This window comes from Macaca mulatta, chromosome 2 (assembly GCF_049350105.2).
Source record: "Macaca mulatta isolate MMU2019108-1 chromosome 2, T2T-MMU8v2.0, whole genome shotgun sequence".
Classification (NCBI taxonomy): domain Eukaryota; kingdom Metazoa; phylum Chordata; class Mammalia; order Primates; family Cercopithecidae; genus Macaca; species Macaca mulatta.
The window spans coordinates 77,137,829-77,151,166 of record NC_133407.1 but is presented as its reverse complement, the minus strand read 5'-3'; the positions used below and the strand labels follow the sequence as shown (position 1 = coordinate 77,151,166).

Here is a 13,338-nt window from a genome sequence, read left to right as displayed (position 1 = left end):
AAAATAACTTGATTTAATGAATACATTATTTTTAAGACTTTCTTCTATCAAGTTTAGATATGTTTTGAACTCTTACTATATAAGCAGTACTTTAGTAGTTAAATAAAGAAAACTAAAATATAAATTTCACCCCGTGGAAATATAAAGTAGAAAAAGGAAACTAAAATAGAACCCTACTTGTTATTCAGAAAATCTTTATGGAATTAATTAATGAGCAAAGAAATAAATATATCAATCATAATGTATAGAACTAAAAAAAAGTATGCAAAAATTGGTAAAACAAATGTTTTAATAAATAATATAACCTTGATTTAAAGGGAGAAAAAAACTCCAAAGTTTACATATTTAAAAACACAATGAAAAATTTCTAAATATTCTGAACTTGGAAATATTTATCTAAGAGCACACACACACATTACAAAATATAATATTATATAATATTACATATTATAAACAAATAGTTATTTAGTTAACTAGTCTTCAGGAAGTGATTGATGAGAAATATGTAAGGAAATACTATCAAAATTTGTTCATTTATTATCTCAATATTCATTATTAAGAAAATATTCAATCCACTTGAGTGATCAAACATGTGTCACCTTAGTTTGATCTTCTCTGACAAATATGACATATATCCAACTCACTGTCTAATATTTAAAATTTCTGTTGTTTATAATCCATGTGGTTCCTTAAGTGTACTTTCTAAAAGTAATTTTCAGCCATCAGACATATTGCTGGTCAGGTCCTTCAGAGTTTGCTATTCTTTTCATCATGATGCTCTGTAATTTTCAGGCTATACGTTAGGTATCACAATACAGTAGATGTTTTCCATTTCTTGTTTAGATAAGTTAGGGGCTAGTTTCAGCAAACATGGGCATCTCAGAGCTGTATTTGATTGTTTCATATGCCTTTGGATCATCAGACATTACTCACCAAAATTATAATAATGTACTCCATCTGCTTAGGAAATGTTTCTGATACACCAGTGATCTGCGTATTACCAAATGTTCTGTGACATAATATATAACTAGAGATGGGATTCTGCTTCTCTTGGCAGAGCAACAGTGCCATCCTTGTGTCCTCCGGGTGTAAATAACGATGAGGTAACTCATTAATCTGCCAAGAGACCCAAAGAGATACTATGATTTATCGTATCACATACTACATATTCTTAATCTTTATTTAAAATATTTTTATATGAGAGGGTTATAATTTGAGATAAAATTAGTGGGTTATTTTAAGTGACTTATTTATTATAAGCCAAGCTGAGCCATTCTGGTTGAATCATATATGATCTATTGCAATTTATGTGATGATACAATAAAATTTGAATGTCAGCATTTTTAAAAACTATCCTTCACAAATTTCTGTTTCCAAGTACTTACCTGTCAGAAAGCAGATTAAATAAACAAACTCCAAAGTTTTTGGCCAGCTGCCGCTATTTCCCATACAATGTTGAACAAATTACTAGCTTGTGTAACACTGAGCTCTATGGAAATATTTATCTAGCTGTGGTCTAGGACCATGCATAAGGTTGGGTTCAGTGTGTCTTGAAAATATAATTTTGTATTATACCATTTTTTCTAATTAATTCTCCCATAATAAGGTTTTCATATTAGATATATTTTATAATTTTAAAGTAAATGCATGATAGGATTATTGTAACATGTATTCATTAGTAATAAAAATGTTACATTTGAACAAAGTCAGTTTGAAGTTAGAAGGATTTATGTTTTATAAATAAATAGTTTGGACAGATTAAAAAGATTAAGGGCCCATGTTCTTGCCATACCTTACATTTTTCAAGTCACAAAACTTCAAATATTTTAATCTTTAATGTTTTGAGAATGGGTTATTCAGATGACCTGGGCTAAAGTTTTTGGAATTTTTTTTTAAAGCAACTTTATACGTAAAGAAAAATTTCAAAGAATAGCTACTAGCTGGCTTTCTTAAAAGGAAAAATGTTTACGTTACTCAAGATGGAAGCCCAATAAGCTTTGTAAGTACCACCTCAGCAGTAGTTTACATTTGAGCAATAAATGTTCTCAAATAAAATGATCCTTCAGACGTGCTTAAATACACAAATTCTAACGTTTACTTTCAGACCATACTTCAGCACACGGCTATGCTGTTATTGCATACACCTGCAAGAAATAAAATTCACAATATTTATTTCAAATGTTACAAATTCAGATTTACACAAGAATATAACTATTCAATATTACAATCTCATACCTATTTGAAAAAAGAAAAGGAAGTAGAAAAATGACCCATTGTCAAGGATAATAATATTTTTTTCACTAAAAGTGGAAGGGTAAATTTATTTAAAGAACAAAAGTCCTTCATTTTATCCCAATGAAGAAAAAACAGATCCAGTAATTCTTCCTTTGACCTTTGAATAAATCGTGCTTGCCAACACTAAAAACCACGTGTAAATTTAAGGGCCAAAATACCCTTTGGACTGGTTACTTTGAGAGTCATTTACTGCTATTTGCTAATCAGCAAGACTGTCAGTCAAAGATGAGGGAGTGCAAAGGTGATTTAGAGAAAATAATGATACTAGCTTATTGTCTTAATATGCCTGAATTATAAATTCCTCATTAAAAGCAAAACTAAACAAATAAACAAGTGGCTTTAAATAACTTAGTAATCAAGTTAAATTAACTGTTTCACTTTAAATTACATGAAGTCTTCACAAAGCCTAGCCTGAGTTTATACTGGTTCACTTTATGATCTTACCCCATACTCAAAATTACAACAGAACAATTAATGATTGAGATTTATTGCATAAAGAAGTATGCATTCCGTGACAAGTTTAATAACTGATCAAAAACAGAAAAATAATAATGTGATGGAGACAGAAGAGATTTTCAGTGAACACTCAAATACATGAAGAATGTTGTTGTTGTGTCTTAATTATGATGGCAAACATAATTAAATATCAGTATAATCTCTTCTATCTTCACGTCCACTAGCAATTATGGGTTAATTCGCCTCTGCATTCTCTTCTGCTAGGGTCTGAATGTTTGTGTCCCCCTAAAATTCATATGTTGACATCCTAATCACTAAGGTGCTGGTATTAGAAGGCAAATCCTTAGAGAGGTCATGAGTTCATGGAGACAAAGCCCATTCAAAAGGGATTAATGCTCTAAAAAAAAAAAAATCCTGAGAGAACTCCCCCATTCCTCCATGTGAGAACGTAGCAATGAGACTGCCACCTATGAACCAGAAAACAGGTCATCATCAGACACCAGTCTACTGTTGCTTGATCTTAGATGGAAGTCTAATCTGCTAGAAAGCATCCTCAACTGTGAAAAATAAATTTCTGTTGTACATAAGCTACCCAGTGTATGATGTTTTATTATGGCAGTGTGAATGGACTAAAATATTTTCTAATTCCTTAGACTTTATTAAATAGACTTGGCTCTGGTGAAAATTTACTCAGTGTCCTTTTTGGCTAGACAAAACACAACAACCACACACACAAAAAAACTTATCATTATTATTTTCACAGGAGAGAAAACAATTTTTTTTTTCAAATAAGACAATACATGCAAAACAAAGATCACAAAGAAGTGAACTAAAAAAATTATGCCAATATGTTTATAAATTTACTATTTCACAAATTGCCTTCCATGACTCTTCCCTTCTCTTTACCCTGTGAGACATTAAACAAAAAACTGATTCCCATCTTTTCTATCGCCCCAAAACCCACACACACAAAGCAAGTTGTCTCTGTTTTACAATCACAAGACTTGGTGACATTTGAAATAATTTTAAAGCAGTGAAATCATTCATATTACTGAGTTGGTTAAAAAGGATATTATTGTTGATTTAAAATTGGGCATAGAAAACTGAAGAATAAAAATATAACAGATTAATAGGTCATATGTATCAAGGTGAATATATATATATGTAATGTATTCATACTTATATGTAGAGCCTCTAACTTCTTATTAGATTTATGTCCTATTAATATGCTTTGAAAATTTATACTAAAACTACTAGCCTAGGTATAAAGTACTATCCTTTTTCCAAGGAATTCTCAGGTCAACAATATGAGTAGCTACATTTAGTTATGCACATTGTATCATACAAATTCACATTTTCTGTGTGTGTTTACCACTCATCCATTAGGCAATTATTTTTAGAAAATAAAAACTTTATTATTTTTCATACCACATAAAAATTTATAATCTGCCAGCTTTTAACTGTTTTATGCATACTGAGCCATTTGGTCTTTTGCAGAATTTTCTTTATTTTTTTATATACTTTAAGTTCTGGGATACATGTGTAGAACGTGCAGTTTTGTTACATAGGTATACGTGTGCCATGGCGGCTTGTTGAGCCTATCAACCCGTCGTCTAGGTTTTAAGCCTCGCATCCATTAGCTGTATGTCCTAATGCTCTCCCTCTCCTCACTCTTCATCCCCGACTGGCCCCAGTGTGTATTGTTCCCCTCCCTGTGTCCATGTGTTCTCATTGTTCAGCTCCCACTTATGAGTGAGAACAGGCGGTGTTTGGTTTTCTGTTCCTGTGTTAGTTGTGTTAGTTTGCTGATGATGGTGGCTTCCAGCTTCATCCATGTCCCTGCAAAGTACATTATCTCATACCTTTTTATGACTGCATAGTATTCCATGGTATATATGTACCACATTTTCTTTATCCAGTCTGTCATTGATAGGTTTTTGGGTTGGTTTCATATCTTTACTATTGTAAATAGTACTGCAATAAACATACATGTGCATGGGCTTTATTTATTTATTTGAGACAAAATTTCACTCTTGTTGCCTAGGCTGGAGTACAATGATGCGATCTCGGCTCACTGCAACCTCCATCTCCTGGGTTCAAGCAATTTTCCTGCCTCAGCCTCTGGAGTAACTGGGATTGCAGGCATATGCCACCACACCCAGCTAATTTTGTATTTTTAGTAGAGATGGGGTTTCTCTATGTTGGTCAGGCTGATCTCGAACTCCCGACCTCAGGTGATCTGCCTACCTTGGCCTCCCAAAGTGCAGGGCTTACAGGCGTGAGCCACTGCACCTGGCCATGCATGGTTTATAGTTGGATAATTTATATTCCTTTGGGTATACACCCAGTAATGGGATTGCTGGGTCAAATGGTATTTCTGGTTCTAGATCCTTGAGGAATTGCCACACTGTCTTACACAATGGTTGAACTAATTTACATTCCCACCAATAGTGTAAAAGCATTCCTATTTCTCCACAGCCTCACCAGTATCTACTGTTTCTTGACTTTATAATAATTGCCTTTCTGACTGGTGTGAGATGGTATCTCATTGTGGTTTTGATTTTTATTTCTCTAATGATCAGTGATGTTAAGCCTTTTTTCGTATGTTTTTTGGCAGCATAAATGTCTTCTTTTGAGAAGTGTCTGTTCGTATCATTTGCCCAATTTTGATGGGGTTCTTTGCTTTTCTCTTATAAATTTGTTTAAATTCCTTGTAGATTCTGGATATTAGACCTTTGTCAGATGGATAGATTGCAAAAATTTTCTCTCATTCTGTAGGTTGTCTATTCACTCTGATGATAGTTTATTTTGCTGTGCAGAAGCTCTTCAGTTTAACTATACCCACATTTGTCAATTTTGGCTTTGGCTGCAATTGCTTTTGGCATTTTTGTCATGAAGTCTTTGCCCATGCCTTTGTCCTGAATGGTACTGCTTAGGTTTTCTTCTAGAATTGTTATTATTTGAGGTTTTACCATCAAGTTTTTAATCCATCTTGAGTTAATCTTTGTATAAAGTGTAAGGAAGGGGTTCAGTTTCAGTTTTCTGCATATGGCTAACCAGTTTTCTCAGCACCATTTATTAGATAGGGAATCCTTTCCCTATTGCTTGTTTTTTCAGGTTTGTCAAAGAACAAATGGTTGTAGATATGTGGTGTTATTTCTGAGGTTTCTGTTCTGTGTCATTGGTCTATATGCCTCTTTTGGTACTAATACCATGCTGTTTTGGTTACTGTAGCCTTGTATAGTTTGAAGTCAGGTAGCGTGATACCTACAGCTTTGTTCTTTTCATTTAAGATTGTTTTGGCTATGCAGGCTCTTTTTTGGTACCATATTAAATTTAAAGTAGATTTTTCTAATTCTGTGAAGAAATTCAATGGTAGTTTACTAGGAGTAGCATTGAATCTATAAATTAATTTGGGCAGTAAGACCATTTTCATGATATTGATTCTTCCTATCCATGAGGATGAAATGTTTTTCCATTTATTTGTGTACTTTTAGTTCTTTGAGTAGTAGTTTGTAGTTCTCCTTGAAGAGGTCTTTCACATCCTTTGTTAGCTGTGTTCCTACATATTTCATTTTCTTTGTAGCAATTGTGAATGGGAGTTCATTCATGATTTGGCTCTCTGCTTGTCTATTATTGGCATGTAAGAATGCTTGTGATTTCTGCACATTGATTTTGTATCCTAAGACTTTGCTGAATTTGCTTACCAGCTTCAGGAGGTTTTAGGCTGAGATGATGGGGTTTTCTAAACATAGAATCATGTTGTCTACAAACAGAGACAACTTGACTTCCTTTCTTTTTATTTGAATACCCTTTCTTTCTCTTGTCTGGTTGCCCTGGCCAGAACTTCCAATATTGTGTGAATAGGAGTGGTGAGAGAGGGCATTCTTGTCTTGTGCCGGTTTTCAAAGGGAATGTTTCCAGCTTTTGCCCATTTAATATGATATTGGCTATGAGTTTGTCATAAATAGATCTTATTAGTTTGAGATACGTTCCATCAATACCTAGTTTGTTGAGACTTTTTAACATGAGGGGATGTTGAATTTTATCGAAGGCCATTTCCCTTGCAGAATTTTCGAAGTTTCTTTTCCTAGAGAGTGGAAAATGTACTCGCATCCATAGTACGAGATTAATATGTTGTCAAAATTACAATGAGTATGAGTAATGCTGGTATAATCCCCTCTCCAAAATAGCACTTAACATTTTTCTTAAAGCCAACACAAGTATTTTGCAGGTTCGGAGGGCGACTGGTTTGCAAAATATTTATTAATGAAAACTAATGTGAAGTGTTCCTAATAGCAATTATCCATGAAAATATAAAAAATGGAAAGAGAAAAAAAAATTCTAAGTAGACATTTGTGGTGGTTTTAAATGGGTCATCTTTCCTAGGTAGTTGACAGTTAACTAGTTTCTGAATGTTTTTCAGGACATCTTATCAGATGTATAACAAGATACCTAATAGAAATATAATTTATCTTTTAAAAAATCTTTTTTGTCAACTAATTTGGTAACATTTACAGAGCCTATACACTGTTGCTGTGAGCCAGGAACTGCACTAGCAGCTAGAGCTACACAGATGAAAATGACAGGGTCTGCTTACTCACAGTGAAGTGGAGTCAGGGCCCAGGACCATGAAAAGCTTTTAAGAAGAGAAGATACCTGCACTGAATCTCAATGTGAAGGCAAAGTGGATAAGCAGGAACCAGAGATGAAGTGTCTTGTGTATCATGCTTAGGAATTTAAATTATATCCTAAGTAAAGCCATTTAGTAATTTTAAATGGGAAACTGACATGTTCTGGTTATTGATTCATAAATGTATAAGCTTTTACTATATTCACAAGTTTTATTTTTTACCTTTGTCTTCTTAGAGTATGTAAGACTATTATGGCATCAACATGATAATTTCATTTCTGAGGTAGGGTCATTCTTCCAAATAGCTTCTTTTGTTTGCTGGTTCATTCGCATCAGGAATATATTCACTTCTCTTATATTTATTTTATTTATGCTTTAAAAATTAATCTAAAATTGCTTTTTCTTGTTTTAGTGAAAAGGACTTACTAGTAAATTTGCCTCTGAATGCAAATTTGGAAATATCTATGTTTGCATAAACAGTTGATTCTGGAAAACAACTTGGGGATTAGGGGCACCAACCCTTGCACAGTTGAAAATATGCCCGTAACTCTCGATTCCCCAAAAATTTAACTACTGATTAAGTTGACTAATTAAGCCTACTTGACTGGACCTTACCAATAACATAAACATTTGATTACCATATATTATGAATAATATTTGTATTATATGCTATATTATTATAATAAAGTAAGCTGTTGTAAAGAAAATGAAAATCATAAGATAGAGAAATTGAGTGGAAGTTGATCATCACAAAAGTTTTCATACTTGTCATCTTCACATTGAGTAGGCTGAGAAGGAGGAGGAGGAGGGGAAAGGAGGTGTTGGTCTTGCTGTCTCTGGAGTGACAGAGGTGGAAGAAAATCCACATATAAGTGGATTTGTGCAGTTCAGACTCCTGTTGTTCAAGGTCAACTGTGTGTATATTTTTTACTTTTTCTTTTAAACATTTGTACTTGCAAATTTGCTTTGCCCTTGCACACAGAGATTTGCTTTGGAGAAACTTGTTTTTTAATATCTCTATACATATGTGTAAGTTATAAATATTCACAAACTGTCTTAAGTATTAGATAATCTTTTTAACTGATATGTCTATTTGATCTTTTGACATCTTGACATGAAATTTATTTTATAAAAAATAAATTATACAGTTTCCTATTTTACATATTTATGTATTAAATGCAAATTTAGTAAGTTCTATTGGGGGTGATAATTAATGTAACAACACATTATTTTTAACACATTGTTTTTCTTTGACAAAAGTAAACTATCTATCTCTAAGGTTACATATGCTTTAAATCAACTATATTCTTACTACATAGTTATATGAATAAGGTCCTCAATGTCCTTAATTATTTCTGCTCTATTTTTATTTAAGAAATAATAAAGATGCATGAAATTCTACAATCATGAAGATATTTCTCTGAAAAATAATTATGAGAGTTGTAAGCTTTATTAATATTGAAGATTTAAAATCCTATTAATATATACTTATTTACGCATTTATTTTTTGGCCTTGATTGTTACCATACCTGCTATACATGTTGCCAACTCTGATTTGTTTATTTTATTTACATTTCTGCTATATATTTGCCCTTGTTCTTTTATTTTCACTCCTCTATATTACTGTATTTTACATGTATTATTTAAATGCCATCAGCTGAGGTCAATGGATAAATACTATGTGACCTATTGTTGATATTATGAATTAAGACACTTTTTATACATATTATTATACAGTATGATCATTGTAGTATGCATAAAGAGGACTTTATATTTACTCTCTACATAAGAATCTGGAAAGGTCAATCAATTGATTCATCATTTTTCTTGATAAAATATAATTAAAACCGTAATATATTATGGTAATCTTTCCATTTTGTTCACAGTATCCAAAACACAAAATGTTACCACTATAAAGAAGAGAAAATAATAAAAAAAACTCTTTCTACAAGTTAGGGTTCTTTATTTCTAAAATTAATTTTTATCTTCTTTAAAGAAAACATCACATCAATATTTGACCTGTGAATTTAGTATCAAGCCTCCACTTTCTTTTTCTCTCTACACATTTCTTTTTCTTCTCTCATTCAGAATTTGATTATTTTTGCCTTTCTTATAAAAAATATTTATACTTAGAGAATGACAATCAACGTTGCTATTATCATTACATTTATGGACTTTCAGACACCATGAGGCATGAAAAGAAACATCGGTGGCAGCGTTATTCTTCCTTTATATCTCTGAATTCATACAAAACATATATTGATTCCTTTACAATAAGTACATTGAGTTAGAAGCCTGCATTTTGGTTGAGGTTACAATTCTAAGAAACTTACATTGTTTGAGCATTATGACCGTTCTACAATATAATTATGTTTTAATTAATCAATTGTAAAGCAAATACATTGTCGACCATAAATGTCTTTATTCCCTCAAATTTTAAGTAAGTTAAAATTTGCTAATCAAGTTTAATCTCTGTTTATAATGTGCCAGCCCTCACTTTTTTATTATGATGTTCCAACCATTTAAGTTAGATGGTGTTTAATCATGAATATTGCTGATGTTGATAATAATATGAAAATTGAGTTGTGACTAGATTTTGTCGTCTTAGTAATAAACAAGCCAATATGAAATAAGAAGAAAAAAGAAAGAGAGGAGGACTTTAAAAAGAAGAAGATGAAAGAGGAAAACTTTTAATTTTGAATTTGATTTATTTCAAACTCAATATTGTATTTACTTTTATGGCATATTCACTTTCTCTGGATTTTGTTAGAAAATAATTAAATGTTTCATAGTTTATTGTCTTAATCAATGCCCCCTATTTCTAAAGCAGAATAGTATTTAGATTTATAGAGCATTTGTGCACTTAAAAGCATTTAAATTGTATAGACAATTGATTATGGCACATAGGAAATAAATGTAAATTTATATAAATCAGTGCATTTGGTATTATTCCATGAACAAGAAAAGAAAATCAGATCTAGGACACTTTCTATAAGGATTAAAATTCATGGTCTAAATTTTAAATTACCAAAAATTTATTTATCAAGAAAAGATTTTCTGGACTTTAGAGTTTTTATTTTATATAAGTAACATTGAAAACAGCATTTATTTATTTTTTAAAAGACCATAAAAGTGGATGATTTGATGTGATACATAACATCTTTCTTCCACATGTAATCTTTTTTGACCCTTTATAGAAGTTCTATTATTCACACACACAAAAAAGTGATTATAGTGATTGACTTTTTTAAAAGCCATTTTACATGAAAGTGAAACATTTTATGTAAACTTTCAAATATTTTTCCAATATCCAAGCATTATGAACATTTCAAACCTAAATATATCCTAAATTACAAGGGATATTGTAATGTCTGTACAAATATTTAAGTATTTTTATTTTTGTACTAGCTTAAAATGAGTCACTACATTTTCTCCTCCAAAGTAATATCTTACAAAGTTTAATTAATTTCAAAGATTTCTAACTGAAAAGTATGTATTAGAAGAGTTGCCAGTCCCTACTTTCAGTATACATGAAATTACTTAAAATTTTTTGGTAGCTTAGCATTCTAAAAGTTTAAAAAGTAAGAAAACCACAGTTATATATAATGCTTATTATGCCTTTATATCAGGAACAGAAATATGTGTCTTAAAACATGGTAATTTAATAGTTTTTACTGTTCATAATCTGTATTTTTTAACAATACACTTCCAAATAAATCAGAATTTCAAAGTTCTTGAAGTATGTAGACCATTTGTGGTTCACCACCTCACACTATTCCTGCCTACAAACTCCTTTCTCCTAACACATGCATATACTTTGCAAACTACTTGAAAACAGAAATTATCTTACTCATCTTTCTATTTTACAACGCAATTAATAAACTGCTTTCACAGTAAGTGGCTGAAACAATGACTAAACATTGTTTCCTATTAAAATGTATTGACCGGGGATGGTGACTCATGACCGTATTCCCAGCACTTTGGGAGGCTGAGGCGGGCGTATCACCTGGGGTCAGGAGGTCGAGACCAGCCTGGCCAACCAACATGATGAAACCCCATCTCTACCAAAAATACAAAAATTAGCCAAGCATGGTGGAGACGCATCTGTAATCCAGCTACTGAGGAGTCTGAGGAGAGAGAATCTCTTGAACCCAGGAGGCAGAGGTTGCAGTGAGCTGAGATGGCGCCATTGCACTCCAGTCTGGATGGCAAGAGTGAAACTCTGTCTCAAAAAATAATAATAAAATAATGTATTATAATAAGGGTAAAATCTATGTGGAATGACAATTACAAAGTTATCCTTATGCATTAATAAATACAGTATGCCCTTTGTATTTATGGATTACACATCTATGGATTTACCTAACCATGAGTCAAAAACATTTGATAAATAAATGCATCTATACTAAACATATACAGATGTTTTTTTTCTTATGATTATTCCCTAAACAATATAATAAATATTTACATAGCACTTTCATTATATTAGGTATAAATTATCTAGGGATGTGCATAGCTTATATGAAAATGTTATGCCATTTTACATAAGGGACTTGAATATCTGAGGATTTTGGTATCCCTGAGAGGTCCTAGAACCAACTCCCCACAAATACTAAGGATGACTGTATTCATACATAATTTTCATCAGAAATAATTATGTTTTATAACTATATATGTAAATTAGACCATTAAATTAAATTTATGTTATTTTAAAACGGGTCAAGAGAAGAGCGTAATATCTACATATCTTCTTGAAAACTAAAGAAAATATATGTAATGTAATTACGCATAATACAATATATAAACTCATTTTCCATTTTATATGTTACACTTTACATAAATTATATATATTGTTTGCATTTTCACATAATCTGTAAAGATTTTATTAAAATCTCTTTTCAGGCAGAGAGAGCTAATAATAAATAATAAAGAATAAGTGAAAAAAGAAAATAATGCTGTACAGTGTAGTTAGAGAAAATGGCTTTTGTATTCTAAATTGTTTTTCAATTAATGAAACAGATTAAAATTTAGATTAATACAACTTATTCTATGTTTTACAGGAAATATTGATGAAGCAGAATGGGAGTGGAAAGCAGGATTCCATCGCTGGAGCAATTACATGATGGACTGGAAAAATCAATTTAACGATTACACTAGCAAGAAAGAAAGTTGTGTGGGTCTCTAATTAATAGATTTACCCTTTATAGAACATTTATTTTCCTTTAGATCAAGGCAAAAATATCAGGAGCTTTCTTACACACCTACTAAGAAAGCTATTATGTAGCTGAAACAAAAATGCCGGAAGGATAATATCGATTCCTCACATCTTTTAACTTAGTATTTTACCTAGCATTTCAAAATCCAAATGGCTAGAACGTGTTTAATTAAATTTCACAATATACAGTTGTACAATTAATTATATGCATATTAAAACAATGTCCTGCTTCAATTTATTTCTTTCCTTAATAAATTTAAGTTTTTTCCACCCAAAATTATCAGTGGTCTGCTTTTAGTCACATGTATTTTCATTACCACTTGTAAAAAGGTATCTTTTTTAAATGAATTAAATTTTGAAACACTGTACACCATAGTTTACAATGTTTCCTAATTAAAATATGAATTTAATGTCAATATGAGATATTAAAATAAGCACAGAAAATCATTGGTCTCTTTGTTTTTTATATAAAGGCAAGAAAGAATCTTAAAATGAGAGGCTCAGTCACTTTAAAACACTTTATAATAGAAACAGAATGCTGCTACCAAGAAACAAAATGTAAAATAATGTAATTATTTATGTAATGTCTTCAAATTATATTCTTCATTCGACTCTTGCTCTCCCTCACCACCTCTTTTCTCAACTATCCACAAACATGTACATATGTGAATTACCTTTCCTGTAATTCAAAAATTTTAAAAACCTGGATGCATAGAAGTCTAAAGTTAGGTTGTGTACC

General features: G+C 31.4%; 1 protein-coding gene across 2 annotated transcripts in view; it reads left to right on the top strand.

Annotated features, from left to right (window-relative positions):
• The window catches only part of BCHE (butyrylcholinesterase), a 68,304-nt gene extending 55,261 nt beyond the window's left edge, over positions 1–13,043 (top strand). For both annotated transcript variants that reach the window (XM_015131685.3, XM_002808333.4), the window contains one exon: positions 12,445–13,043. In XM_015131685.3, coding sequence (XP_014987171.1) covers positions 12,445–12,454 — 10 coding nt within the window. In that variant the 3' untranslated portion in view covers positions 12,455–13,043. The remainder of the gene's footprint in view (positions 1–12,444) is intronic.
• Positions 13,044–13,338: the final 295 nt, after the last annotated feature.